The 27,253-nt window shown below is 56.5% G+C and overlaps 1 protein-coding gene across 15 annotated transcripts in view; it reads left to right on the forward strand.

The window, feature by feature from the left end:
- Positions 1-1,486: 1,486 nt before the first annotated feature.
- DOCK6 (dedicator of cytokinesis 6) overlaps positions 1,487-27,253 on the forward strand; it is a 45,780-nt gene continuing 20,013 nt past the window's right edge. For 6 of the 15 annotated variants that reach the window (XR_009539776.1, XR_009539777.1, XM_060145100.1 and 3 more), the window contains exons 1-22: positions 1,487-1,560; positions 12,499-12,586; positions 13,207-13,382; positions 13,621-13,689; positions 13,939-14,068; positions 15,022-15,234; positions 16,526-16,611; positions 18,332-18,398; positions 18,498-18,647; positions 19,566-19,646; positions 19,762-19,915; positions 20,080-20,207; positions 20,316-20,409; positions 20,915-21,077; positions 21,360-21,464; positions 24,119-24,236; positions 24,308-24,378; positions 24,601-24,739; positions 24,834-24,935; positions 25,608-25,694; positions 26,110-26,341; positions 26,592-26,753. Coding sequence is in view for 13 of the 15 variants with exons in the window: in XM_060145100.1 (XP_060001083.1) it covers positions 1,502-1,560; positions 12,499-12,586; positions 13,207-13,382; positions 13,621-13,689; positions 13,939-14,068; positions 15,022-15,234; positions 16,526-16,611; positions 18,332-18,398; positions 18,498-18,647; positions 19,566-19,646; positions 19,762-19,915; positions 20,080-20,207; positions 20,316-20,409; positions 20,915-21,077; positions 21,360-21,464; positions 24,119-24,236; positions 24,308-24,378; positions 24,601-24,739; positions 24,834-24,935; positions 25,608-25,694; positions 26,110-26,341; positions 26,592-26,753 (2,674 nt within the window). In the remaining 2 variants the exon portion in view is untranslated. Of the gene's footprint in view, positions 1,561-4,943; positions 5,074-5,331; positions 5,702-12,498; positions 12,587-13,206; positions 13,383-13,620; positions 13,690-13,938; positions 14,069-15,021; positions 15,235-16,525; positions 16,612-18,331; positions 18,399-18,497; positions 18,648-19,565; positions 19,647-19,761; positions 19,916-20,079; positions 20,208-20,315; positions 20,410-20,914; positions 21,078-21,359; positions 21,465-24,118; positions 24,237-24,307; positions 24,379-24,600; positions 24,740-24,833; positions 24,936-25,607; positions 25,695-26,109; positions 26,342-26,591; positions 26,754-27,253 lie in introns of those variants that run through there. The other 9 variants (XM_060145108.1, XM_060145110.1, XM_060145111.1 and 6 more) reach the window with 6 other exon arrangements.

A 27,253-nucleotide genomic window follows, 5' to 3' on the forward strand; every position in this document is an offset into this window, starting at 1 on the left:
AGAAGATAGAGTTTTGTGGAAGTCATTGCCGCCTGCTCCAAAAAGTTGTGCTAAGGAAGAAATGCCACAGGATGGAGGGCACGGCTTTCATGCAAGAGGTGGCGCTGGGTTCAAGTCCTAACTCCACCACTTCTCAGCTGGGTCGCCAGAGTCTTTCTGAGCCTAGTTGGCTCATCTGGTGAATGTGCCTCATAGGTTCCATCTCACAGAGGCAAGGTGTCCCCCAGAGCCCTGGTCGGTCGGTGAGAGAGTTCTTGCAACGTGTGCCCCAGTTCCTTACAGCCAACTCACACTTGTGCTTCAATGGTGGGACAGGTGACACAGGGAACTTGAGAGGAGAAAAGGTCACTGTAGGGTCCAGTCCGGACAGGAGAATCAGATCTTCCTGAAACAAACCAGAGGGTGCCCCTGTCTTGCTCTGCACCCCTCCAGGGTTCCCCAACTACCCGCTGGGCTATGCCCAGGCCCCCACTGGGAGGTCCTGCCGGACCTGATCCCACAAACTCACCAACCATGAGTCTCATCCTCTCCTCCCTGCGCTGCACACGGGTGACTTCTACTTCTCCTCTCCATCTTTGCCTTGCTGGTCCGTCTGCCTAGAACTCCCTGCCTCCCCAACTCAGCCTGAACTTCAGGTCTCAGCACTGACATTACCTCCTTCCCATGCCTGGCATACAGCAGGTGCTCAATAAATGCTGCTGGAGTGAATGAATGAGGTGGGAAAAGGAAGGGGGAGCAGTCTTATGGGGCAGATGAGGGAGTCTGTAGGCCACAGGGAGGAGCTTGGCTCCTTCCTGCAGCAATGGGGAGCCACAGCAGGCTTTAGGCAGGGAAAGGCGTGTTGTAGGGGGACCTTTTTGTGCCGTGGGCCCTTATCAGTGGACGTTTGTAAGTGCCTAAAATAAAACACCTCAGATGGTAAAGGAAACCCATTACAAACCCATTACATGCAATACAGTTATCAAAATATGCTTTAATTGTGATGGAATTTGTACAACTTTCCTCACACTTAAATACCGAGGCCCGGTAGCAGCTCTAATGACTGTTAACGTTAGGAGCAGGGGCAGGCGTGAGTGATGCAAGTTTTTCCCCTCCAAATTCATGGACCCCCCCCACTTCTATTTGTGGACCCCTTGGGTGTCTGGGACCCCTGGAGAAAAATTCCCAGACGTTGGAATGTGACCAGAGCACTGGAAATGAGCAAACTGGACAGAAGTGTCACCAGGAGGGATAAGAAGTGATTACTAAGGACGTGGATTAGCATCCACACAGACAAGCGTCAGGAGGCTTGGCCATCTGTTCAAAGAAAAACAGGAAGCCTGTGGCCTGCCCCTCTGGCCTCTCTGGGCCCAGCCTTTGTCTTTGTGACTTAAACTCCCAAAGGCAGGCCTGGACACCCTGAGCCGGCTCCCAGCTTCCTCCCCCGGCTCCGGAAGCGGCAGGAAAAACAATAGGACAAAGGCAGCATCTCCCGGGTTCTGTGCTCTCCTGACAACATCTCATGGGCACCGAACATGGGCCCACAGGGTTGGCTCTGAAGGTAACATCCCCATTTCACAGGTGAGGAAACTGAGGTCCAGAGAGCCCCACCCCCACCTCATCCAGGTCACTTAGCCTGGCTGTGGCCAAGCCAGCATTGGAATCCAGGTCTTTTTGGACTCCAAGCCCTGCCTGTGATCATTCCTACTCTGAACTCACCACCTGGACCAGTGCAGTCCCTCCTCCTAGGTCCGCAAGCTGCTGCCATCAGACCCCACAGGCTGTTCTCCCACACCAGCCAGAGGAGGCCAAAGTCCCCACCAAGCTCAGCCTCTGTTTGAGCAGCTGCCGGGGTCACCCCAGCCCCGCCTGGCTGAGTCAGGCCTGGTCATATCCTGGAGAGGAACTGCCTTGTTAATCAAGTCTGGCGGGCACCAGGGTGGGCAGGTAGCTAGAGCAGAACCTTTATTTGGAGGGTTCCTTGAAGAAGTTTTTCCACTAAGACAGGGCTCATAGCCCCCACTGGCTCCTGTGTGGAATCAGCTCCCACAAGGGCCTGAAGCTCAGTGCTGACCCCACCCCTCACTGAGCAGATGAGGAAACAGAGGCTCAGAGAGGTTGAGAGATTTACCCTGGGTCACACAGCCTGGCCTGGATTGGGATCCAAGTGGTATTTATTTTATTTTATTTTGTTATTTTATTTTTTATTTTTGGCCATTCCTGAGCGTCACTTGGGATCTTAATTCCCCGGCCAGGGATCGAACCAGTGCCCCCTGCATTGGAAGCGCAGAGTCTTAACCACTAGACCGCCAGGGAAGTCCCCCAACTAGTATTTATTTATTTATTTATTTTAAAATATTTATTTATTTGGCTGCATTGGGTCTTAGTTAAGGCACACAGGATCATTGTTGTGGCATGTGGGATCTTTTGTTGCAGCGTGCGGGCTTCTCTCTAGCTGTGGCGGGTGGGCTCCAGAGCACGTGGGCTCAGTAGTCGCAGCGTGTGGGCCCTCTAGCTGTGGCCCACAGGCTTAGTTGCCCTGGGGCATGTGGGATCTTCGTTCCCCGACCAGGGATTGAACTCACGTCCCCTGCATTGGAAGGCGGATTCTTAAACAGTGGATCACCAGGGAAGTCCCCCAGCTGGTATTTAGAGACAACCACTTTGGAGTCAGGCTTCCTGGGCCACAGATCTGGAATGACAGATCTGACACTGATTCGTTGGGTAAAATGGCACAAGTCACTCTGCGTCCCTGAGCCTCAGTTTCCTCATCTGTACAAGGGGTATGGTGATGGCACCGACGTGTGGGAAGGAGAACAGCATGTACAAAGGCCCTGAGGTGGAGTTGCGCCCTAGTCTTTAGAGACACGTGGAAGAGGTGGGCAGCTGGAGTGGCATGATTAAGGAAGACGGTGGGAGGAGGGGATGGCAGGGAGATGACAAGATCAGATCATGCAGGGCCTTGTGGGCCACAGTGAGGACTTTGGCTTTTACTCTGAATGAGGTGGCAGCCATGAAGGATTCTAAGCAGAGGAGGGAGCTGATCTGATTCGGGTGTTCCCAGGCTCTTTCTGACCATCGAGGGGAAAACAAACTGTGAGGGGTGAGGGCGGGAGCTGGGAGACCAGGTATGATGGGGGCTGGACTGGAAATAGGCAAAAAGGAGTGGAGAAACTCGCCAGTCTTTGCTCATCTTCACGTTTCCTGCCCAGCAGCTACCAGCAGACTGAAAGGCGAGGCAAGGACTTTAGCCTGGGAGGCTGCAGGTTGCAGCAAGGGTAACCCGGGGTGGGGCACACCAGGGCGTGATGAGCAGGGTTACACCTGGCATCTCCCGGGCCAAAGTGGCTGGACCACTTGGGAAGGTGCGTGGGCTGCTGACACATGTGTGCGCATATCACATGCCAGGCTGGGAGCCACCCTCCTGTGCCCTCAGGAGCCTGGGGCCCCACAGTCCAGGCCTCCCTCCTGTGGGCTCAGGATCTGACACTGATCCACTGGGCAACTGGGGCAAGTCACTCTGCTTCTCTGGGCCTCAGTTTTCTTTCTTTTTTTTTTTTTAAAGATCTTTTTTGGTGTGGACCATTTTTAAAGTCTTTATTGAATTTGTTACAATATATATTTTTAAAATTTTACTTATTTATTTTTATTGTTGGCCGTGTTGGGTCTTCGTTGCTGTGCACAGGCTTTCTCTAGTTGTGCTGAGCGGGGGCAACTCTTCATTGCGGTGCATGGGCTTCTCATTGCGGTGGCTTCTCTTGTTGCGGAGCACGGGCTCTAGGAGCGTAGGCTTCAGTAGTTGTGGCACGCGGGCTCAGGAGTTGTGGCTCGCTGGCTCTAGAGCGCAGCCTCAATAGTTGTGGCCCACTGTCTTAGTTAGTCCGCGGCGTGTGGGAGTTTCCCGGACCAGGGCCCCGCCGTGTCTGGCAGGCGGATTCTTAACCACTGCACCACAAGGGAGGTCCAAATTTGTGACAATATTGCTTCTGTTTTATGTTTTGGTTTTTTGGCTGAGGCATGTGGGATCTTAGCTCCCCGACCAGGGATCGAACCCTTACCCCCTGCATTGGAAGGCGAAGTTGTAACCACTGGACCACCAGGGAAGTCCTGGGCCTCTGTTTCCTCATCTGTAAAAGGGGGGAATAATGACAGCACCCATACACAGGAATGGGAACAGCACATGCAAAGGCCCTGAGGTAGAGCTGAGCCCTAGCATTCTTCAGCCCCCAGTTCCTAGGCCCTTTTCTAACCAGGGCTAGAAGGGCCATCAGGAGGAGGCACCTGGGCATGCAAAGCCTGGGAGGTGAGCGAGAAATTGGCATATGCAGATGCTGAGTGGGGGCTGGAGAATCCACTAAGACTGCTGCCTTGGGGCTGGTAGAGGAACCTTTGGGGAGAGATTTTAGACCACATACTGGCCAAGACATCCGCACATCCTCCTTGCACTGGAGGCGGCTGGGCCGGTCCAGCCTCCCAGACTGGCTCACTCAGGTCCCACCACTGGGTCCTGTGTCACATCTCCTAGCGCCTCGGAGCCCAACTGGACTCCTCTGCCCTCACCCCAGACTGGGGCACATCCCATGGAGACCCCTAGGTAAGCGCCTGAACATCCCTGTGCCTCAGTTTACTCATCTGTAAAATGGCGGAAAGAATAGGTCCTCCCACATATCAGAACTACAGGGCCGTGCTTAATAAACACTCGAGATTATAATTATTATGGTGATTATAGTGATTGCTAGCCAGAGGGCAGAAAGAGCAGCCCCCGGGAGGAAGTCCGAGGCCCCCAGCCTCAGTCCCGTATCCTCTCCTCCCCTGCCCCCCTCAGTTTCCCCAGGCCAGCCTCGAGGGCCGCAAAGGCGGCCGGGGCACCCGCGCCCCCTCCGGCCAGCAGGGGCAGCACGGAGCGGCCCGGGACACCCGGAAGGGCCCCGCCCCCGGCCCCGCCCAGCCCGGGCTGCCCAGAACCGGGAGGCGGCGGTGGCGGCGGCCACGGCGGGGACGGTGCGCGGGGTTGCAGCGGCGGGGCCGGCGGCTGGACGCGCGGAGCACCATGGCGGTAGCCGAGCGCCGCGCCTTCGCGCACAAGATCAACAGGTAGTGCGGCCGCCGGGCCCCCTCCCGGGCCGCCCCCACGTGTCGGAGCCCCGCCCCGGGGCGGCCCGGCCCTCCCTCTTCTGGGCGACCCCCATTCAAGCTCCTTCCGCCTTGGCCAGCTCCGGCCCGCTTCCTCCGGCCGGGGGCGCAGGCGTGGGGAGGTGGGGAGGACGGGGGGTTCCGGGCTGGGGGTCGCGGAGGGGCTGCGGGCGCGGTGGTGGCTGAGGTCTTCCCTTGGAACCGGTGGGACGCGTGGGGGCGTGCCCGGGGGGCCTTCCTGGAGGAGGCGGCGCGGGGAAAGCGCTGCCCGGCGCCCTCCGCGCGTCCTACCCATCTCCTGGCCCCTCCCCCGGCCCCCTAGCTCCTCAAGCGTGGGAGTTGGGGGGCTTTTTCCGTCCCATCCTCTGGGCCTGGTGTGGGGCAGGGACGCATCAGGCGCCGAGATTTGGGAACAGGGATGGTGCTCCTGGCGGCCTTTGAACCTCCTCGGGAAGTTTCCCGTGATCTTCTCCCCGCGAGGGTCCCGTGCCCAGCTGTCTGGGGGGCAGGGGACAGCTGTGAATGTCCCCCCGCCCCCAGCCCTGCTTCAGGCTCTCCCAGCACCGGCTGGACGCTCTGGAGATGGATGGTGATTGAATGGAAGGAGTGGGGGCGGGGGACGGAACCAGCTGGTGGGCAGACGGGGGGAGGGGACAGGCGCCAGGCGCTGGGGGATCCATTTCCGTGGCCACTGGTGATTGTAAGAGATTGACCAGGGAGGGGGATGTCAGACTCTCTGGGGCTGAAGAGCCTTTCACCCATTCGGGTCTTTGCCTCCAATAGTGGGATCAGAATCTGCTGGGGTGGGGGGTGTTTCTCTCACAGCGGGGCAGGGGTGGGGTGAGGTGGGGTGGGGCGGGAGGCGGGCAGGGACCTCCCCTGATCAGCCCCAGGTGAAAGAGTCAGCCCTGCCCTGACGGAGACACAAGAAAAGATCCCACCCTTGGGGGCAGATACAGTGGGGGAGGCAGAGGAGAAGCAGGATAAAGTAGATTATATGTTAGTGGTAAGTGGTATCAGGACATACAAGGCAGAGAAGGGAGATGGGGAATGTGAGGACTATTTTAGATCTGGGAGGCGGGTCAGGAAGCCCTGGAGGAGAAGGTGGCATTTAAACAAAGATCTGATGGAGGTGAGGGAGGGGTCCATGCCCAGACATGGGGGAAGAGCAGTCCAATCACAGGGAAGGGCAAGTGCAAAGGCCCAGGGGCAGGAGCAGATGTTCACAGAGCATCTGAGGAAGCCAGTCAGGCTGGAGCAGAGTGAGGAGGGGGGCAGGTTGTACAGGGCTTGTGGGTTGTGGGGAGGAGTTTAACTTTTACCCTGAGTGAGGTGGGGGCCATGAAGAGTTCGGAACAGAGGAGGGACATTGTGACCTGGTGTCTGGGGCATAGTGGTTGGGCAATTTTTATGTTCTGTTATCTCTGTGTGTCTGAATCGTTCCTGTCTCTTGGACCTTTGGTGTTTCTGAGCTTGGGGAGGTTATTGCTGTCTGTTTTTTTGCCTCTCGGTCCCTATGTCCTTGGGTCCTGGCGTCCACTCAAGTGAGAAAGAGAGGCCCTGGGTTTTGCCCTGGGGAATGGTTGCTCTATAGAGTTCAGGGTAAGAAAAGCAGAGAAAGATCCTGGGGCCCCAGTGAACCACAAGCAAATGGCTCAAGTCTTCCAGCCACCCTCTGACAAGGTCTCAGCAGACTGGTGGGCACCCAGGTATCTACATGCTCAGACCTAGGCCTATATTCATCTGCTTGTTCATTCAACTATTCATTCCACAAATGCCATATTAATCTGAATATTAGACAGTCCCCCAGTTTCCTAATGAACAGGTCCATTTAAAACAAAGATTTGGGGGGACAACTTAAAAATACAGACTCGGGAATTCCCTGGTGGTCCAGTGGTTAGGACTCGGCGCTTTCACTGCAGGGGCCTGGGTTCGATCCCTGGTCAGGGAACTGAGATCCTGCAAGCCGTGAGGCATGGCCAGAAGGAACAACAACAAACTCTTATGAACGTACACAACACGTACAAATAGTATTGTATGCAACATAATGTTCTTTTTTTTTTTTTTTGACTCGTACTCTTGAAAATAAAGTCCAATCTGGAATGGTGATAACGACCAGCACTTTTTTTTTTTTTTTTTTTTTTTGGCTGTGTGGCTTGGCTTGCGGGATCTTAGTTCCCCGACCAGGGATCAAACCCATGACCCCTGCAGTGGAAGCCTGGAGTCCTCACCACTGGACCGCCACGGAATTCCCATGACCAGCCCTTCTGATGTGCTTATCGCATGCTGGTCCCCATCTGAGATGTCACTAATTGTCACCAGAGCCCGTTGACATCGGTATAACTATTGAAACCAAAACCCAGAGTGGTTAGGTCACTCTCAAGGGTCTCTCGTGGGGGGGAAGTAGCCCAAGAGTGTGTGGCTCTAGAGTTGAGAACAGTCTTGGAAACCGTGCCTCTTCCTGCCCTCTCCTGTCCGCAAGGATGTCCATTCATGCTTCCCAGGCTTCTGAGAGCAGTGTCATTATTTTGCCCCTCAGTTGTCTGATGTGGGGCAGTTTGCCCTTCTCATTTAAAGAAATGCTTTGTTGGAGGGGTGGGAGCGCAACCAGACATACATTGACGAAATTCCAAAAGTACCTGTGGGATTTCCAGGAAATATCTTCCTCCCACTCCTGTCCCCAAATATATTTGCAGACGTGAGCTTAGGCGTAGGTGATTATTTTTTACCTTTAAAAAAATTGTAACAGGTGACATGTAGACAGAAAAATGCTAAGTTTAAGTAAGGAGTAATCATGAAACAAGTGCCAGGGGAAAAGTCACTCGGATCAAGACGGGCTGTCTTGGGAATTCCCTGGCTGTCCAGTGGTTAGGACTCCGTGCTTCCACTGCATGGGGCACAGGTTCAATCCCTGGTCGGGGAACTAAGATCCTGCATGCTGTGTGATGCCGCCAAAAAAAAAAAAAAAAAGGACGGGCTGTCTCTACCTTCCCAAGCCTCCCCACTCCAGCAGGCCCCTCTCAAGGTGATCTGCACTTGATTCTGCCCCTCAGGGAACGGCCATGCTGGTGGCAGGTACTGTTTCTTCCTCACTTACATTATGGTTTCTCCATCCAAGTTGGCTTCCCATCTGCAGTGGGTTGGCTTTGTCTGTTTAGAACATCTCATAAACGGAACCACACAGGATGTCAAGTCCTATGTGGCAGCGTAATGTCGGCAGCATCTGTGCTGCCGCCTGTAGTCTGGCTCATCCTTTTTCATTGCTGCATACTATTCCCCCTGCTTCTTGTGTGTTCTCCATCTTTGGTCAAGGAACTTGTGAGTTGTTTCCCTTTGAGGCTGTCATGATCAGAGCTGCCATGAACATTCTCGGCCGTGTATTTCCTCCTGAGTATCTACGCCTCAGAGTGGAATTGCTGGATTGGCATATTTTCAACTCTGCCTGTAAATTTACAGATGGTTTTCCAGAGGGGTTCCTCCAGCAGCAGATGAGGGTTGCCATTGCTCCGCATCCTTGCTGGCACTCATATTATTTGCCTTTAAATTCTTCTGTCAGTCCAGGAGGGGTAGGGTGGGATATGAGGAGGAATCTCTTCATGGTTTTATATTTACTCATTTTCTTCCCTCACTCTTTACAGAAGTGGGAACACAGCATCAAGGCTTAAGCCATTCTTGTTTCTGGTTTTGTCATCCTCCTCCCCTGTGAGAGTAGTCCTCTGTTAATCTGGCCAGCCCTGGAGGGGAGGTACACAGTCTCACATGAATTCCCAGTGATGCCACTGCTTCATGTTTCCCCTCTGAGCATCTCTTTAGTAGCACATAGGGTTGTGGAGTTTTCACCTTAGAAGGATATATCTCACCAAGAGCTAAAACCCACCACCTGATCTTTGCAGTTTCCCTCATTGAATGCTGAGATTCCTTCCTGAGAAAACCCACTAAATTCAGCTCAGCATTTCGCCTCCCTTTTTGAAATGTGGTCCACGGGAACATCTGAAGCAGATCTGATGTGGGAGCGAGAAAGAGAGAGGGGTTGACGGTGACTCCCAGGTGTGGGTCCCAAGCATCCAAGAGAGTAGGGCTGTCCTTAGTGAGACAGAGAGGATGATGGGAGGGCAGGTTACGGTCATGGGGCAGATTTGAGGATCTGTTGGTGTTTAGATGGTGTTGAAGCCTCGAGACTGGATGGGACTGCTCTTCGGAGTGGGGAGCGGGTGAGTGTGGACAGGGAAGGGGCAGGTTCTGGAGCCCCTGTTCTTGGCCCTGCTCCCCGTCATGGAATGCCTAGCGCTAAAGGACTTTGACCTCCAGCTGACCAGGGTTCAATTCTGGGCACCGCTGCATTCTGCTGTGTGACCCTGGGTGCCTCACGACCCCTCTCTGAGCCTCACTCACCTTTGGTATACAAAGCAGGGTCAGGAATTCCAGTTTCCCAGGATGCTCTGTGAGGCAACGTGGGGACAGCTAGCTTTAATTGAGCACTTACTATGTGCCAGGCCCTACACTCAGAACAGCTCAATAAGTCGTGGGTACTGTCCCGAGCCCAGAGGTCCAGAGAAAAGATGTCATTCACCCCTGCTCGCCCAGCTCCAAGTGCAGAGCTCTGTGACTCAGTAAACTGGCTCCCGTGGCCACACCGTTGTGGACCCAGCCTTCTCCCACTCTGGGGGCCTCACTCTAAGGCCCGTGGCAAAATGAAGCTGGAGGCTCAGCCCTCCCCACCCCCCTCCCTGTTCTGGGGCAGCAGCTGCAGAACAGCTGGGACCAGGGCACAGACAGGTTCCCTGATACGGCATCTTTCGTAAATCACCCCCAATCCTCCTCTGTGTGCCCATGCTTCCAGAGGAAGTGGCCTGGACTTGGGGAATTTGAGGACAAATCCCTAATTTTTCCTCCCCCCAAGCATCGCCTGGCTTGCAGGATCTTAGTTCCCCAACCAGGGACTGAAGCTGGGCCCTCAGCAGTGAAAGCACGGAGTCCTAACCACTGGACCGCCAGGGAGTTCCACAAATCCCTCATTTTTAACATTCTTTGAATTTCCTACAAGCTTCTCTTCCCTTCCCCGCTTCCCCGCACCTCCCGTCCAACGGAAGCAAGACTCTGAGACAGTTGACAGAGAAAAGAAATAGAATCCAGGGACAGAGAAGGAATGAGGCTGGGGTCTCAAATTGGAGGCCCCACATTGGATCAGGGTCGTGGCCAAGTTTTGTTTGACTCACACGGATTTGAGTTCGGAGGCTCGCAGGCAGAGCTGAAGCTCCTAATTATCCCCACTCCACACCTGTCTTTCCTGGGCCCACCTCACACATCCATTGCACTGGACGCTTGTGGGCCACATTTGCAATCCTCAACATAGCGCTTTATGGGGCACAACTTTTTATTTTTATTTTATTTTTAAAAAATGTTTATTTATTTGGTTGCTCTGGATCTTAGTTGCAGCATGTGGGGTCTTTAGTTGCGGCATGTGGGATCTAGTTCCCTGACCAGGGATCGAACCCGGGCCCCCTGCGTTGGGAGCACGGTGTCTTAGCCACTGCACCACCAGGGAAGTCCCAGGGGTACAACTTTTTATTAAGAAAATTTCCAAGCATAAGAGAAAAGAGGGAAGCAGGAGCGATTGAGGCCTGAACCCCTCAGCCGTTGCCTTGCCTTGCCTTGCCTTCCTGATTTTAAGAGAAACTGAGGCCCAGAAAGGTTGTTCCACCTGTCCAAAGCCACACAGCTAAAAGATAAGGGGCTTCCCCCAACTGACAGTAGATTTACGCAAGTTGGACCAAGAGGGAGATTGGAAGGGATTCACTCATTCCATCAAAAAAACATTTATTGGGCTTCCCTGGTGGCGCAGCGGTTGAGAGTCCGCCTGCCGATGCAGGGGACACGGGTTCGTGCCCTGGTCCGGGAAGATCCCACATGCTGCAGAGCGACTGGGCCCGTGAGATGTGGCCGCTGACCCTGTGTGTCCGGAGCCTGTGCTCCACAACGGAAGAGGCCACAACAGTGAGAGGCCCACGTACCGCAAAAAAAAAAAAAAAAAACATGTATTGATGGGAATTCCCTGGCATTCCAGTGGTTAGGTCTTGGTGCTTTCACTGCCGTAGACTGGAGTGTGATCCCTGGTCAAGGAACTAAAATTCCACAAGCCGGGCTTCCCCGGTGGTGCAGTGGTTGGGAGTCCGCCTGCCGATGCGGGGGGCGCGGGTTCGTGCCCCGGTCCGGGAGGATCCTGCATGCCGCGGAGTGGCTGGGCTCGTGAGCCATGGCCGCTGGGCCTGCGCGTCCGGAGCCTGTGCTCCGCAGCGGGAGAGGCCGCGGCAGTGGGAGGCCCGCGTACTGCAAAAAAATTAATTAATTAATTAATTAAATTCCACAAGCCATGTGGCGCAGCCAAAAAAAAAAAATTTATTGAGCATCTACTATGTGTGGGATCCAGTGCTGGGGCCTCCACAGGGAAACACAGCCCTAGTCCTGTTTTCACAGAGACCCCAGGGAGCAGGGATTTCCAGGCCCAGAGAACAGAGCCCAGCCTCAGAGCCTTTGCACTCGCTGTTCCCTCTGCCTGGCACACTCTTCCCCCAGATAACTGCATGGCTCCCTCTCCTTCCAAGCTCAGCTGAGGGAATTGAGAGCCTGGGGAATCCCTGCCCCTGTAGGGTTTGTTCGAAATTCCCGTGCTGGCCCCCTCCGCTGTGGGTCTTGCCCCTTCACCGTCATCCTCTGGGACTCTGAAGGTCAGCGTAGATGCAGGCGGCCCATGAAGACCACGGCACCGACCTTGGTGGCTGGGTTGTGCTCTCTGAGAGTCATGCTGGCCTCTTACACACAGTCAGCCTCAGTCTCAGACTCCCTGAGAAGGTGGGTGTGTGGCATGCCCACTGAATGCCAGGCCCCCTGCTCAGCTCCACTGGTCTGTGAGAGCAGGGCAGCTACAGATGGATAAACTGAGGTTCAGAGGCAGAAGTGACTTATCTGGCAAGGGTGGAACGGTTCTCACGTTCCTGATGAGAGGCAGAGGTCCTCCAGATGAGGAAGTAGAGGCCTCTCTCCAGACCTGGAAGCCAGTCCTGGTGGGTCAGGACTCAGAGCCTGGGGGCCAGGGGGAAGAAGGACGCGCAGGAATCAGTGGCCCTCAGGCCCTGCCCAGCAGCAGCCCTCTATCTGTGCTTGCAGGAGGAAAGGGGACGATGTATGCGCCACAGCCTTGGGGCCCACACGCTGAGATCTGTGACTCCTGAAGCCTGGGTTCTCTTGGCCCGGAGCCTGATTTTTTTTCTTTCCATAGCCTGGATTTTCCTCTCATGGAATGAACTTGTCAGCTCTGAAGCCCCGGTTCCCAGGGCCCCGCTGCCCAAGTTCTCCTGCCCCCAACTACCCCCTTCCTGTCCCCCACAGGACGGTGGCTGCCGAGGTGCGGAAGCAGGTGTCCCGGGAACGCAGTGGCTCTCCCCACTCCAGCAGGCGCTGCAGCAGCTCCCTGGGGGTGAGTGTTTGGGAGCCCCCCCCCCCCGCCGCTGCTGTGAGGACCCTGAGGCTGGGAGGGACCCAGCTGTGGCAGGGAAGGGGGTCCCTGTCCTGGCCCAGCACTGTCCCCATTCCTGTCCCCAGTGAGCATGAGTGGGAGGGTGGTGGACCCCCCTCTCTGCAGGGAACAGCCCTGTGGGTGGTCGGGGTTGTGGGGGAGAAGTTCAGCCTGCTGTGGCCCGCAACTCCTGCTGCCTGGACCACCCAGCTGGGGAGGGTGGGGAGGGCGGTCTGGGGGATGGGAGGTGCTTCTGGCTGCAGTGGGGAGGGGTGGGGCTCTCTCGCCCCAGGGCCTGAGGAGTTGTCTCTTTCTTTGCTGCAGTCCACAAACCTTTCCTTCCACCATGAGTTTCCTGCCCCTCCAGGCACAGGGTGTGATTTCCTGCCTGGAAAGAGGGTCGGGGCCGGCCAAGCTGGGGTGGGGGTGGAGTGGCTGAGGTCACTGTCCTCCAGGGCCCCTCCAGCTCCAACACCCTCCATGGCTCCCACCGCCCTCTTGTTTGTTCAAGGCCAGCCCAAGTCCACACTCAACCTCCAGCCCCCTGGGGCACAGGTCACAGCCACTCTGCTCCAACTCAGGTCCCACTGACTGAAGTCATTGAGCCACTGGACTTTGAGGATGTGCTCCTGAGCCGGCCGCCAGATGCAGAGCCTGGGCCGCTCCGGGACCTGGTCGAGTTTCCAGCTGATGACCTGGAGCTGCTGCTGCAGCCCCGGGAATGCCGCACCACGGAGCCTGGGATCCCCGAGGATGGGTGGGTTCAGCCCCACACCCTCCCTGTCTGTAACTCCACCTACCTCTGTGCCCCCCGTGAATACCCTCTTTCAACTCTTGGCTCCACTGTGTGACCTTGGGCAAGTCCTCTGCCCTCTCTGAGCCTCTACCTCTGTATCTCTGAAACAGGCAGAAGGACAGGCCCCACCTCACAGGCCACTGGAAAGATTAACACTGGGCCCTGCCTCTGTTTATTACCCTGATTGTATTTTGTGCAGAAAGCTGGATGCCCAGGTGAGGGCTGCCTTGGAGATGTACACGGAGGACTGGATAATCGCCCACAGGAGGTGGGTCTGGCTCGGGGGCAGCTCAGGGTAGAGAGGCCAGGTCTGAGCCCAAAAGAGCCCATTGTGTGCTGCCGGTCCTCCTGTTTATCCACCCACCGTCCCTTTAAGGGTAGCCAGACTTCTCCGGCAGAGCACTGGGAGGGTGGATGGCCTTGCAGGCATCATCTGGACCTTGGAGGTGTGTCAGCACATCCGGGAGCCCTGGGGAGCCCTCATTCCTGATACCCACCAAGCCCCGCCTCCTCCTAGGTACCAGCACCTGAGTGCAGCATACAGCCCCATCACCCTAGAGACGCAGCGAGAGAGGCAGAAGGGCCTCACCCGCCAGGTCTTCGAACAGGACGCTTCTGGGGATGAGAGGTCCAGCCCGGACGACTCGGTAAGGAAGCCCTGGGCAGGGGTCACTATAAGCATATGTACATGCATGGGCTGCGGCCCCAGCTCTCAAACGCATATGATGGGAAATAACCCAAACAGCCTTGAACCCAAAAGGAAATGTATCAGCCCTGTAAGTGAAAAGTTAAGGGTAACAATTATAAGCATTTATTAAGGGCTTAGTGTGTACTAAATGTTTTATACTTGTCCTTATCTTTCATCCTGTGAGATCGGGCAACACCCATTTTACAGATAAAGACGGAAGTTCCCTGGTGGTCTAGTGGTTAGGATTCGGAGCTTTCACTGCTATGGCCTGGGTTCAATCCCTGGTTGAGTCTTGAGCCTGTATTTTGTCAGCCAATATTTATTGAGTGTCTACTTTTACCAGTAATAATCATGTCAAGAATTATTGTTTCCTTGTTACTATTTATAAATGTAGATGGGGAAACTGAGGCCCTTAGGGTTGGGATCAGAGACCCAGGATCACAGAGCTGAGCTGGGATTTGAACCAAGGTAGTCTGCTTCTGACCATAGCTGAGTCTGGGAGGTCAGGCAGGGTCCTGGGCCATTGACAGCCCCAGTGAGAACTCTCCCTCCCCTGGCAACAGTGAGCAGAGTCCCAGGGAAGGCTCTCATTGGCCCAACCCAGGCATATCCTGACCTTGGAGCCAATCCCTGGGGTTGGTACCTGTTTTGTTCTGACTGGCCAGACAAGGGTCATGTGATACCCAGACTGGGATGTAACCTCCCCACAATAGTAAAGGAGGGAGCTTCCCCAGACAGAAGGTTCTAGAAAGAGAGTCAGCAGAGCCCTCAGGTGACCCTTGTAGTGGTGACCCCAGCCCCTGGCCCTCAGTTTCCCCATCTGTAGGTTGGGCATGAGGACAGTCTCACCTGAGTAGGATGGAGATGCATTCAGCTGGCACTCAGCGCTTGCCCATTCTCTACTGCTGGCAGGATGACCCCCGGCACTCCTCAGGCTCCCCAGACGACACCCCACGAAGCAGTGGTGCCTCTGGCATCTTCGACCTGAGGAACTTGGCAGCCGACTCATTGCTGCCCTCACTGCTAGAGCGCGTGGCCCCGGAGGATGTGGACCGGCGCAATGAGGCCCTGCGGCGGCAGCACCGGTCCCGTGCCCTGCTCACCCTCTACCCGGCGCCCGACGAGGTGGGTGCCCACTAGCCTGCACAGGCCCTGAGGTCAATACACATCCAACTGACATGTATCACAGTATATGATCCCAGCAAGATTTCCTGGGTGCCTACTGTATACCCTGCAATGTATACTTTAATTCAATGGCTTCTATTGGGTGCCTACTATATACCCCTATATTTTTCCACCCAGCATTTATTGGGCACCTACTATATACTGCTATATTTACTCAACCAATATTTATTGTAAGCCTACTGTATAATCTTTTCTTTAATCAAACAGCATATAATCAACCAATATTTATTGGGTACCTACTGTGTACCCTATTTTTTATTTGATGACTTATTATATATACCCCTATATTTATCCATTCAGCATTTATTGGGCACCTACTGTGTACCCTATATTTTTATTCAATGACCTTTATTTATTATACATACCCTTATATTTATCCACCCAGCATTTATTGGGCATTTACCGTATATTCATATTTATTCAGTCAATGTTAACTGTATGCCTACTGTATAGTCTTCTATTTAATTAAACAGCATTTGAGCAACTAATGTTTATCGAGCACCTACCATGTGTACCTATATTTATCCAACTAACTTTAATAGGCACCTAGTATATACATCTGTGTTTTAATTCAGCCATTTATTGAATGCTTGCTGTATACCCCAATATTTTATTCAACTAGTACTTATTGGGTGTCTAGTACACGTCTCTATATATGTCCAGTCAGCATTAATCAAATACTTTCTGTATATGTCTATTCAACCACTTTTTAGTAGGTACCTACTACATACCTCTGTGTTGATCCAGCCAAGATGTTTGAGTGCCAGTTATATAGCAGGCACTGGGGATACAGCCACGAACAAGATAGAGCCAGTCTTTGCTCTCCGAGTTCACAGCCTAGGGGAGGAGAGATACCAGGAAATGACAACCCAGAATAGTACCATGATGAGGTGTGTGTCATTGTCCCTCACATGGCCCACAATGTCCCAGCCATGTGGCCCATTGCAGCAGGGCCTGTTGAGCATCTGGAACATCAAGTGGCTCTGAGTGAGGGAAGGCTTCCTGGAGGAAGTTCCAGCTAAGGTGCGACCTGACGATGAGCATGTATCGGCCAGGCAAGGAGGAAGGGAGAAGAAGGGCATTCCAGGTAGTGGGAACAGCATGTGCAAAGGCTCAGAGGCAGGGGACTGAAAGAAGTTTAGTCAGCCTGCGGGTAGAGCTGGTCTCAGGCCACACATTCCAAGCCCTTCCTGGAGGATGTGTTCCCAGCTGCCCCTTCGGCTCTTGGCAGGATGAGGCCGTGGAACGCTGCAGCCGCCCGGAGCCACCCCGAGAGCACTTTGGACAGAGGATCCTGGTCAAGTGTCTGTCGCTTAAGTGAGTGTGCTGACCCGTCCCTGGGGGGGGGGACCATGTGGCTTATGGTGTGGCACACACTCGGCGCTCACTACTCGAGCTATGCCATTACCGTGTGCAGCCCTGAGACCTATGAGGACACCTGTGGGCTCTCAGGCTGGAAAATAAGACTCCCTTTTGCATTATTCAAAACCGCCAATCCTAAGCTCCAGTTGTGTGTCAGGCTCAGTTCTCAGCCCTCCATGTGTATTAACACTGACCTTCACCACAACATGCGATGTGGGTGCAGGTGGGAAACCAAGGCACAGGGTGGAAAGGTCATTGTGCCCAAGATCACGAGTTGTGAGGCCAGAGTCTGGCCCTCGCCCAGGCTGCTGCTAGGACCCAGGCTAGAGGGGGCGCTGGTGACCCTGGGCCTGGCTTCCAGCTGCCCAAGGCCCCCTCCACATCGCCCCCTGGGAGCAGCCAGCGTTCGTGGGAATGGAGCTAAACAGGATGTGGCCTTGGACCTGAGCCCGGCCCTGCCCCTCCCCAACTCTCAGTTCCTGCCTGGATGGGGGCAGGAAAGGGAGGTCCCATCTGGCCTGAGGCCCGGGTGGGCCTCCTGCCTCAAGCACACGGGCTGGGAACTGGCTCTCTGAGCTCATCCAGTCATTCAACAAACACTCATTAAGCATCTACTGTATGCAAGGCCGTGTAACTGTGGGATGACCACACAGGGCTCTGTAGGTGGGGGATACAGCACAAACAGAGGCCAGTAGATGTCTGGAGAAAGGAAAATTGAGGCCAAGAAGTGGGCGGGACAGGGCCACGCAGGGCAGTGAGGAGCCTCAAATTTTAAGTTTTGGGTTTTTTTTTTATTCTTACTACCTTCTTTTTTTAAAAAATATTTATTTATTTATTTGGCTGCATCAGGTCTTAGTTGCGGCATGTGGGATCTTCTTTGCAGCATGCAGGATCTTCGTTGCGGCATGCAGGATCTTTCGTTGTGGCACACGGGTTCTTAGTTGTGGCTCACAGGTTCAAAGTTGTGGCACGCAGGCTCTCTAATGGTGGTGCGGGCTCAGTAGTTGCGGCGCGTGGGCTTAGTTGCCCCGCGGCATGTGGGATCTTAGTTCCCCGACCAGGGATCGAACCCACGTCCCCTGCATTGGAAGGTGGATTCTTAACCACTGGACCACCAGGGTAGTCCCAAATTTTAAGTTTTAAGATGTTTCCTTAGGAGGCACGTGGATGATGAGTAGAAATGAGCAGGGCAGAGTAAGACAGGGAGGCGGTTATGGGGGCTGTTTCGGCGATCGAAGATGGGACTCAGCCCAGGATGGCAGAAGCCGTAGAGGACACCTCAGGGAGGGGAGGCAGGGAGGCCCAGGAGTCGAGAATTTCAAGATGGGACTCGGGTGTGGGGGGGGATTGATGTGCCAAAAGCTGCCTCCATGCCAACCGCACAAGGGCCGTGGTTTCAGCAGGAGGGACTCTGTGTGAGTTACTTACTGAGGGAGGAAGGCGGGTGGGGGAGGTGGGGGAGGGAATCTCTCGGTGCCTTGGTTTCCCCTTTGGCAAAATGGGACAGGTCTTTCCTACAAGCCCTTGAATGGTGCTTCTCTGTGACCCAGTGGGAAACAGATGCCCCCCGCCCCCACAAAGCACCAAGGCTGGGCTGGACCTCAAGAGGGAGTGGGGTGTATGGAGGAGGGAGTGTCAAGGTCATCCTCTGCCAGAGAACCCCCGTTTACTGCAGGTTCGAGATAGAAATCGAGCCCATCTTTGGCATCTTGGCCCTGTACGACGTGCGGGAGAAGAAGAAGGTAGGAACCCCTTTCTTCCCTTTCCTCACAGTCCCCCTCCTCGCTGCAGGGTAGTGGGCTTCCTGGAAGTGGTGGCCCAGCTGCCTCTTGTGCCCCCAGATCTCGGAGAACTTCTACTTTGACCTGAACTCAGACTCCATGAAGGGGCTACTGCGGGCCCATGGCACCCATCCTGCCATCTCCACCCTGGCCCGCTCTGCCATCTTCTCCGTGACCTATCCCTCGCCCGACATCTTCTTGGTCATCAAGGTACCCACTGGGGCTGGCAAGGGGGTGATAATGGTGAAGGCTGCAGGCGAGGTCCCCACTCTCATGAAAGAAGACAGACATGTCACTAAGAAGGGGGATCAGGGCTGTCATGGGGGAAGTACAGGCAGCTGGGTGAGAGCCCAGAGGAAGCTTCTGACCCAACCCAGGTGGGGAGAAATCACCAAGGGCTTCCTTGGAGAGGTTACAGCTCAGCCGACACCCATGAGTGGGCAGCCTGGGGAGAAATGGCATCCCAGCACATGTGGGTGGATGTTTAAAATTTTTTTTAGTTGAGAGTTTTTCAGTTTATTAGAGGAAGAAAGACCTAGTTGGCACATTCGTTTGGGATTTTCTTTTTCCGGGAGTGAGTTCAAATTTCCTTCCCCAAAACATTCAATTAGGTTACGCTAATGACATTAATTGAACACCTTAAGGCAGGCGCTGCTCCCAGTCGGTTAGGCTTCACAGGGATTCTGGTCTTTGGTCCTCACAGCAGCCCCGGGAGGTGGGAGATGACATGGGGCCCATTCTACAGTTGGGGAAACTGAGGCACAGCACTGGTAAGGAATGTGCTCAAGGTCCCATAGCCCCTCAGTGGTCAGGATTGGAGTCCAGGCTCAGAGCCATGCTTGATGTGGACTCTGTTTATACTAACAAAGAAAGATGTAAATGTGGGGGAAAAAATGGAGTCTTGGGTTTGGGGCCGGGTTTAAAAGGTGGGGAGGGTGTAGCTGGTTGCCCAGGCTGAGAGCTAGTACTCAGTCCCAAGGACAGTGGGAGCCATGGTTGGTGTTGGAACCGAGAGCCCTAGCTGGATGGAACGGAATGTGTGGGAGGCTGTGAGGGTCAGGGAAGTTGGGTGTGGCTTGGGGAGGTTGCAGTCCCAGCAGTGCCTCACTGGCCTTGTCTGCCCCTCAGCTGGAGAAGGTGCTGCAGCAGGGGGACATCAGCGAGTGCTGCGAGCCCTACATGGTGATGAAGGAGGTGGACACAGCCAAGGTAAGCGTGGGAAGCTGGGCCAGGTAGTGAAGGGGTCCCCAGGCAGGGCAGATCCTGGATTCAGAGGGCCTGGGGCACTGAGATTGTGGGGTGTGTTTCCGGCGTCTCCCCACAGAACAAAGAGAAGCTAGAGAAGCTGCGCCTGGCGGCTGAGCAGTTCTGCACCCGTCTGGGCCGCTACCGCATGCCCTTTGCCTGGACGGCGGTGCACCTGGCCAACATTGTGAGCAGCGCGGGCCAGTCGGACCGGGACTCGGACTCGGAGGGCGGTGAGGAGGCGGGGCCGACGGGCCAGGGGCGGAGCTACCGGGGAAGGGGTGGGGCGCCCTCTGCTGGCCGGACTTGGTACCAGACCTGAGTCCGCACCGTCTCTGCCCCTCCCTGCCTCTCTCTCATTTCTGTCCCTCTCCATCACTGTCACTGTCTCCCCTAGAGCGCCGACCCACTTGGACTGACCGCCGCCGTCGGGGGCCCCAGGACCGGACGAGTAGCGGGGACGACGCCTGCAGCTTCTCCGGCTTCCGCCCAGCCACGCTAACTGTCACCAACTTCTTTAAGCAGGTGCCGTGGCTCAGGGGGCAGGGGGCTAAGGGCTACCCCCCTGTGGCTGCCCGGGCCCCGGGGACCCCAAGCCCCTCAGCCCTGGTTCACCAGGGCGGGTCCCTGCAGGAAGCTGAGCGGCTCAGTGATGAGGACCTCTTCAAGTTCCTGGCTGACATGCGGCGCCCGACATCCCTGTTGCGGCGCCTGCGGCCCGTGACCGGTGCGTGGTGCGCGCGCTAGACGAGACGTGTTACTCATACAGTCACTCAGCAAACCCACACTGAGCATGTACTGTGCCAGGCCCTGGGGACCATGATAGGCAAAGCCCCGACTTCACGGGTGGACCTTCTAATGGGGCCCAGAGATGAGAAACAGAATAAGATAGGACTTCCCTGTGGTGGTCCAGTGGCTAAGAATCCACGCTTCCACTACAGGGGGCACGGGTTCGATCCCTGGTTGGGGAAGATCCCGCATGCCGCGGAGTGCGGCCAAAAAAAAGAATAAATAAGACAGATAGATAGTGGGTCACGGGGAATGTGGTGGGCAGAGCTGATCAAATATGAGGGCAAGACATGGGAGTTGAGGCCATCTTTCAGCCTTAGCACCTGAAGGATAGAGCCACCAGAGGGTGTTGTGGGAGAGTCAGAGCCCTGATCCGAAGCCCAGAGAGGTAGGGCCTGGCTCGAGGCTCCCAGGCATGTGCAAACTGACTACCCCCTCCCCAGCCCAGCTCAAGATTGACATCTCCCCAGCCCCTGAGAACCCCCACTTCTGCCTCTCCCCGGAGCTGCTTCATGTCAAGCCCTACCCAGACCCCAGGGGTCGGCCCACCAAGGAGATTCTGGAGTTCCCCGCCCGTGAGGTCTACGCCCCCCACACCAGCTACAGGTACAGCCTCTGGGGCAGCCGGGCGCTTGAATAGGGGCATTCAGGCATCGTGCAAAGGGAGATGCCCTTTCCCCGACACTCACAGACACTGGCCTGAGATGCCACTGCTCTGCTTTAATGGGGGATGGATAGGAATGAAGGGGCGTGTCCTTCCTCCACCCCTCCTCGACGGTCCGTGTCCTCTGCCTGCGTCCCTGCCTGCTTTCGTCTCTGCTCCATGGCCGGAAGTGGGGCCCAGCGCCCTGGCCGACCTCAGCAGACAGGCAGCTCCTCCCCGTGCAGGGGCCGCGTGGGGCATGGCAGCATCCCCCGGTGCGTGACTGGTCCTCAGTTCCACCCAGACAGGTCTCAGGCTGGGAGCGCCGCCGTGTGGAGTCTGGGAGGGAGGTGAGGTTCAGCCAAGGAGCAGGGGTCCCCATCCCGCTGCCTGGCACCCCCAACCCCCCACCAGGCACACCTCTCCTGAATATCTCTCAGCCGCTGCTGCTGTGCCATCATCTCCTGCTTCTGTCGCTGCATGTGGCCCATGAGGGCCCACACGATGTGGCTCTGCTTGTCTGCATGGGCCTGTGGGGTCAGGACAGAAACCTCAGCTGGGGGCCTCCTCACCTCCTGTCCCTCGACCCCACCCAGACCCCCCTGCTCCCCACTGCATCTGTGTGACCCGGCAAGTCACTGCCACTCCTTGGCCTCAACTTCCCCACCTGTAGAATGGGGATGAAACAGGAGTCCCTCTGTGGGGTTGTTATGAGCATGGAATTTTAGAGGGCATAAAACAGTGCCTGGATACATCATGGGCACTCAAGAAATTCTCTAAATAGTATGCATTTATTGAGTAACTCCCATGTGCCACCCCCTACTGAGGATTTTATCTGCACTGAGTCCCTGGCTCTGCTTTGAGAAATCAGTTGTCACCCTTATTTGCAAATAGGGAAATCTGAGGCATGGGAAGGGACATGGGTTTTGCCCAGAGACACACAGAGTAGAGGCCAGGGTGCTGGAAGGCTGCCCTTTGGGGGGTCTCTGGGACAAAAGGTTCAGAAATGAGGTCTGGTTGTGAATCAGGGTCTTGACTCCCCCAGGGCTGGGAACCCCTTACCTTTAAGGCCTCAAATTCTTGGCGGGCATGGCCCAGCCAAGCGCCTCTCAGCTGGACTTCCATCCGCTTCATTTTCTTCCGCAGCACCTGCTGTCCTTGGGCCACTTCCTCCAGCGCCTGGGCTGTGGCTTCTGCCTGCAGCTTGAGACCATCCTCTGCCATCTGATCAATAGATAGTGGATGTTAGTAGGATGACCTACTGGGACTGGCCTGATTTTAACACTGGAAATCCTGTGTTCCAGGAACCCCCTCAGTCCTGGGAAAACCTGACAGTTGGTCACCCTAGGCATAACTCTCCCATAGACTTCTATCCGCCCCACAACACCCCAACTGCAGCGTCTACCTGCATCTCCAGTAGGCTCGCACGTAGCTCCTGGGCTGCATCCTGGCCCTGGCTGACCTCCTGCCCCAGGAGCCCCAGCGCCTGGCCATAGAGGCTCAGGCTGCGCCCGGCCTCTGTCAGCTGTGCCTCGGTGGCCCTGTACACGCCGTTGAGAGCCTGGCTCAGCTGCAGGGCCCCGTGAAAGAGCAGGGTCAGCTCCTCCTGCTGCGCCGGCTCCGAGCCGCTCATGGGGGCCACCGGGGCAGGCTGGGCCACCATCGCCAGGGCGCACAGCAGACACAGCATGAGCATGGGCATGACTGGGGGGCTGGGGGTGTGGCCACAGCAACACTGCTGCTGCCTTTTATGCCTTAACACCCCCCTTAACCTCAGGTCAATCGTTAACTGGCCAACCGGGTGCCCCGTGTTGTGCAAGGGCCTGGCTGGCACTAAAGTTGCATCAGGCGAATGTCCAGCCGGGCCACGCTGGCATCACGCTGGCTGGGGCTCGGGGCCAGGTGTGGGCTGGGGACGCTCGGAGAGAACAGGCCCAGGCCCCGCTGGGAGACCCTACGGCTCCTAGCCTCAGTTTCCCCTCCTGTGGACAGGCATGACAACAATAACGGCAGTAACAGTGAAGCTTTTATGAGTTCCAGTGGTTTGCCCAGAGCTGTCCCACTGCTGTTATAGTAGCTGGTCTCATAATCCTCCCATGAGCCTGTGATGCTGGAGTTTTTGTCGGCCTGGTTAAGAGCTAAGGGAGCAGGTACAGATGGTGGAGACTCTCGCAGGGCCACACAGCCTGACTCCAGGACCTCCACGTACCCTGGCTCAGTGCTAACTGCCATTTGTTTCCCTGGATGACTGTGGGCAAGTGCCTCTGTTTCCCTGTGAAATGGAGTGTGATGTGAGTCCCTGCCCACAGGCTGCTGGTGAGAAATAAAAGTCATTTCACGTCGGGTGCTTAGAACAGAGCCCAGCACACACAGAGCCAGCCGCTATCACATTTGTGTTTGGTGCAATCATTGACATTTTTGTAATTTAGCATCGTTGGTATTACAAAGGCTCAGCTGGGGAGGCTTGGTGCCCCCATTAGACAGATAGGGAAACTGAGGCCCAGGGGGCAGTTAGGGTTTGAATGGAGTTACCCTGGGGGAGGGAGACAGAACCCTGACCCCAGCCCAGCCCTTGCCTTCAACTCCAGCCTGGGTTTCCCTGCCTGAGAGACACGCCATATAATTCTAGTGGCCTCTTCTGGGGGAAGGGGTGGTCAGGCTGCTGAGCTGGGTGATGGGCAGGTCAACCTGCGCAGGGCTCAGGCCTGGTGCTGGTTGCCTGGGCTACCTTCTCGGAAGTCTGGCCCTCAGCACCCATCTGCCTCCTGCCCTCTGCCTCACTGTGTACCCTCAGTACCCCCGAAGTCCCTCTGTTCCCACCGTCTGCCACACCGTTCCCCCGCCTGTGCTCTGAGGGTGCCCGTCTATCCTCCATTCTCTGCCAGTCACATCTCCCGCCTGGTGCCCATACGTGTCCCTGACCCGGCTCTCAGTGCCCCAGCGGTGTGGCCGCCGTCCCCCGGCTCTCTGTCCCTCTGACGTGGACATGCCCCTGCCCCCGCAGGAACCTGCTGTACGTGTACCCGCACAGCCTCAACTTCAGCAGCCGCCAGGGCTCCGTGCGCAACCTCACTGTGCGAGTGCAGTACATGGCGGGCGAGGACCCCAGCCAGGCCCTGCCGGTCAGTGGCTGGGCCCAGGGGGAGGTGGGCGGGGTGTCCCCCACCGGCCCCTCATGCCCCTGCTCCCCCAGGTCATCTTTGGCAAGTCCAGCTGCAGCGAATTCACCCGCGAGGCCTTCACACCAGTGGTCTACCATAACAAGTATGTGGGGTCGCGGCGGGGGGACTGATGGGGGTACGGTGGGGCAGGAAGGGGCGCCAGGGTCGGGGGAGGGGTGCCGTCTCCTGGAGTGCTAATGCGGGAACCCGAGGCAGAGAGCAGGGACAGTGGGGCCCAGCAGCACTGGGGGAACATGTGGCAGACGGGGCGGGGCAGGCAAGGGGGAGCCCAGCCCCCAGCAGAACCCCCAGCCGGCCCTGCCAGGTCCCCTGAATTCTACGAGGAATTTAAGCTGCGTCTCCCGGCCTGTGTGACTGAGAACCACCACCTGCTGTTCACCTTCTACCACGTCAGCTGCCAGCCCCGGCCAGGCACGGCCCTGGAGACTCCTGTGGGCTTTACTGTGAGCTCCCCTCCGCCACTGCCAGCCCGCACCCCCATGCCCAGCCCTCCTGCCGCCTGTCCGGCCCCATACCTGACCCCCAGCCTCTCCCCAGTGGATCCCACTGCTGCAGCACGGCCGCCTGAGGACCGGCCCCTTCTGCCTCCCTGTGTCCGTGGATCAGCCCCCGCCCAGCTACTCCGTGCTCACACCGGACGTACGTGCTCTGGACTCCCTGCCAGCTAGCACCCTGTCCCCCATCAGTGCTCCCAAGTCCCCCATTCGTGCCCTGCTTTCCTTCCCACCAACACCCCTGGGAGCCTTGTCCTCCATTAGGGCCTCCGGGGCCCCTGCCTGCCTCGTCACACCCACCCCCATTATTAATCCTGTGTGATCTGCTGTCCCCGACTAGCCCTGCCTCGTTACTGCCCCCTCCCCTGCCTCTGCACTCACTGTTCCATAGTGAGATTCCACTGCCTCCCCGCTGCAGCCCCCCACTTGCAGCCCTGCTTGCCTCCCTAATCACTGTCCCTAGAGCACCCCCTCCCCATGCGAATGTTCTGTCACCCTCCCACATAGCCTTTAATTTGCACCCCGGGGACCTGGAGTCCTCCCATCATGCTATTTCCTGTTCATGCCCTCCAATAACAGTCACTCTGGGTCTCCATTCTCCCGTGAGCATCCCAGGCTTCCGGCCTGCCCGGTGGACCCCCATAGCGCTCCCCTCCATCTGCCCCCATCTCTGGGTTGGGCGGGGCCCGGGGGCAGGGTGCCAGGTGGCTCCCCGGGGCGGGGCTGTGCTCAGGCCACAGTGTCGCAATGGCTGAGGCTGGTGGCCTGAGCGGTGGGGAGGGCCGGCCGGTGCCCACTTGGTGTGTCCCTCCCGCAGGTGGCGCTGCCGGGCATGCGCTGGGTGGATGGCCACAAGGGTGTGTTCAGCGTGGAGCTCACGGCTGTGTCGTCTGTGCACCCCCAGGTAGGGGGTGGGGCCAGAGCCCAGGAGTCCGGCCCTGGGGTTGGGCAACAGTTTCCGCTGACCACGGAGGCCTGGCTTCGGGCCATTGGACACGACTTTGGTCAGCGGGGCCAGGCTCCAGGGAAGCTGCTGACGCAGGCGGGGGCGGCCGTGCCAGTGGCCGTCCTAGCTGGAGCTTTGGCCTTTGCATGGTCTCTCCTCCCCCCGCCCGATTTGTCCCTTGTTATTTCTGTGATCACTCCCCATCTTTTCCTTTTCTTCTTGATCTACCGTCTTGTCCCTTTTCTCATGTATTTTCCATTCACTGATCCCAAGCCTCGGTGTCCCAGCCTACTCAGCCTCGCACTCGATCCCCTGTGCCCTTTCTGGACTGGGGGCCCTGGCCTCGCCCTGCTCACCCCTGGTCTCCCACCAGGACCCCTACCTGGACAAATTCTTCACCCTGGTGCACGTCCTGGAGGAAGGGGCCTTTCCATTCCGGCTCAAGGATGCCGTGCTGAGCGAGAGCACCGTGGAACAGGAGCTGCGGGCCAGCCTGGTGGCCCTGCGACTCGCCAGCCCTGAACCCCTTGTCGCCTTCTCCCACCACGTACTGGACAAGCTCGTACGCCTGGTCGTGCGGCCCCCCGTCATCGGCGGCCAGATCGGTGCGCGGGCACAGCCTCATACCTTAGTTTCCCCATCTGGAGAATGGGCCTTGGGTCCCCTGGTCCTGGGTGACCTCCCATAGCCCATTTATCTCTCTGGTCTCAGTTTTCCAATCTGAAAAATGGCCCCTCAGTCCCCTAGTCCCCTGAATTTTTGATGGCCACGTGAGCCCCTTGGACCCTGAAGTCTCTTCCCTGGGGAAGTAGGAAGCCCTGGGACCTGGAACTTGACCTCTCTTCTGCCCGGCAGTAAACCTGGGTCGTGTAGCCTTTGAAGCAATGGCTCATGTAGTCAGCCTCGTCCACCGGAGCCTGGAGGCTGCCCAGGATGCCCGTGGTCACTGCCCACTGCTGGCTGCCTATGTCTACTATGCCTTCCGACTGCCTGGCACGGAGCCCAGCCTCCCAGGCGGTGAGTGTTGGTGGGAGATTCTGGGGCACGGGAAATACCTGGGAGCAGAGCATCCCAAGCAAAGGGAAGGGCATGTGCAAAGGTCCTGAGGCTGCACAGGCTTTGGCTGGTTTGGGCAATTTACAGGAGAGAGAGAGAGAGAGAGAGAGAACTTTTTGCCCCAGCCCCAGGGGTGTGGTCTTTGTAAACTTGAGTGGCATGTGATTCAGGCAGTCAGCAAGCAGGGACTCAAGCAGAGCTGTCTGGATTTGAATCTCAGTTCTGCCTACAAGCTCTGTGACTCTGGGCCAGTGACTTGACCTCTCTGGGCCTGTTTTCCCATCTATAAAACGATGATAATAATAGTGCCTCTCACAGGGGTGCTAGTAGTAGTCAGTGGCATAGTAATCCATGCAAAATGCTTGGCACACTGAGCACTCAATAAAGTTGGTTTTTTTTTCATTTGCTAAATAATTGACAATTAGCACTAAGACTTATAACGTGCCAGGCACCGTTCTCAG

Source organism: Lagenorhynchus albirostris, chromosome 3 (genome assembly GCF_949774975.1).
Source record: "Lagenorhynchus albirostris chromosome 3, mLagAlb1.1, whole genome shotgun sequence".
Lineage (NCBI taxonomy): Eukaryota > Metazoa > Chordata > Mammalia > Artiodactyla > Delphinidae > Lagenorhynchus > Lagenorhynchus albirostris.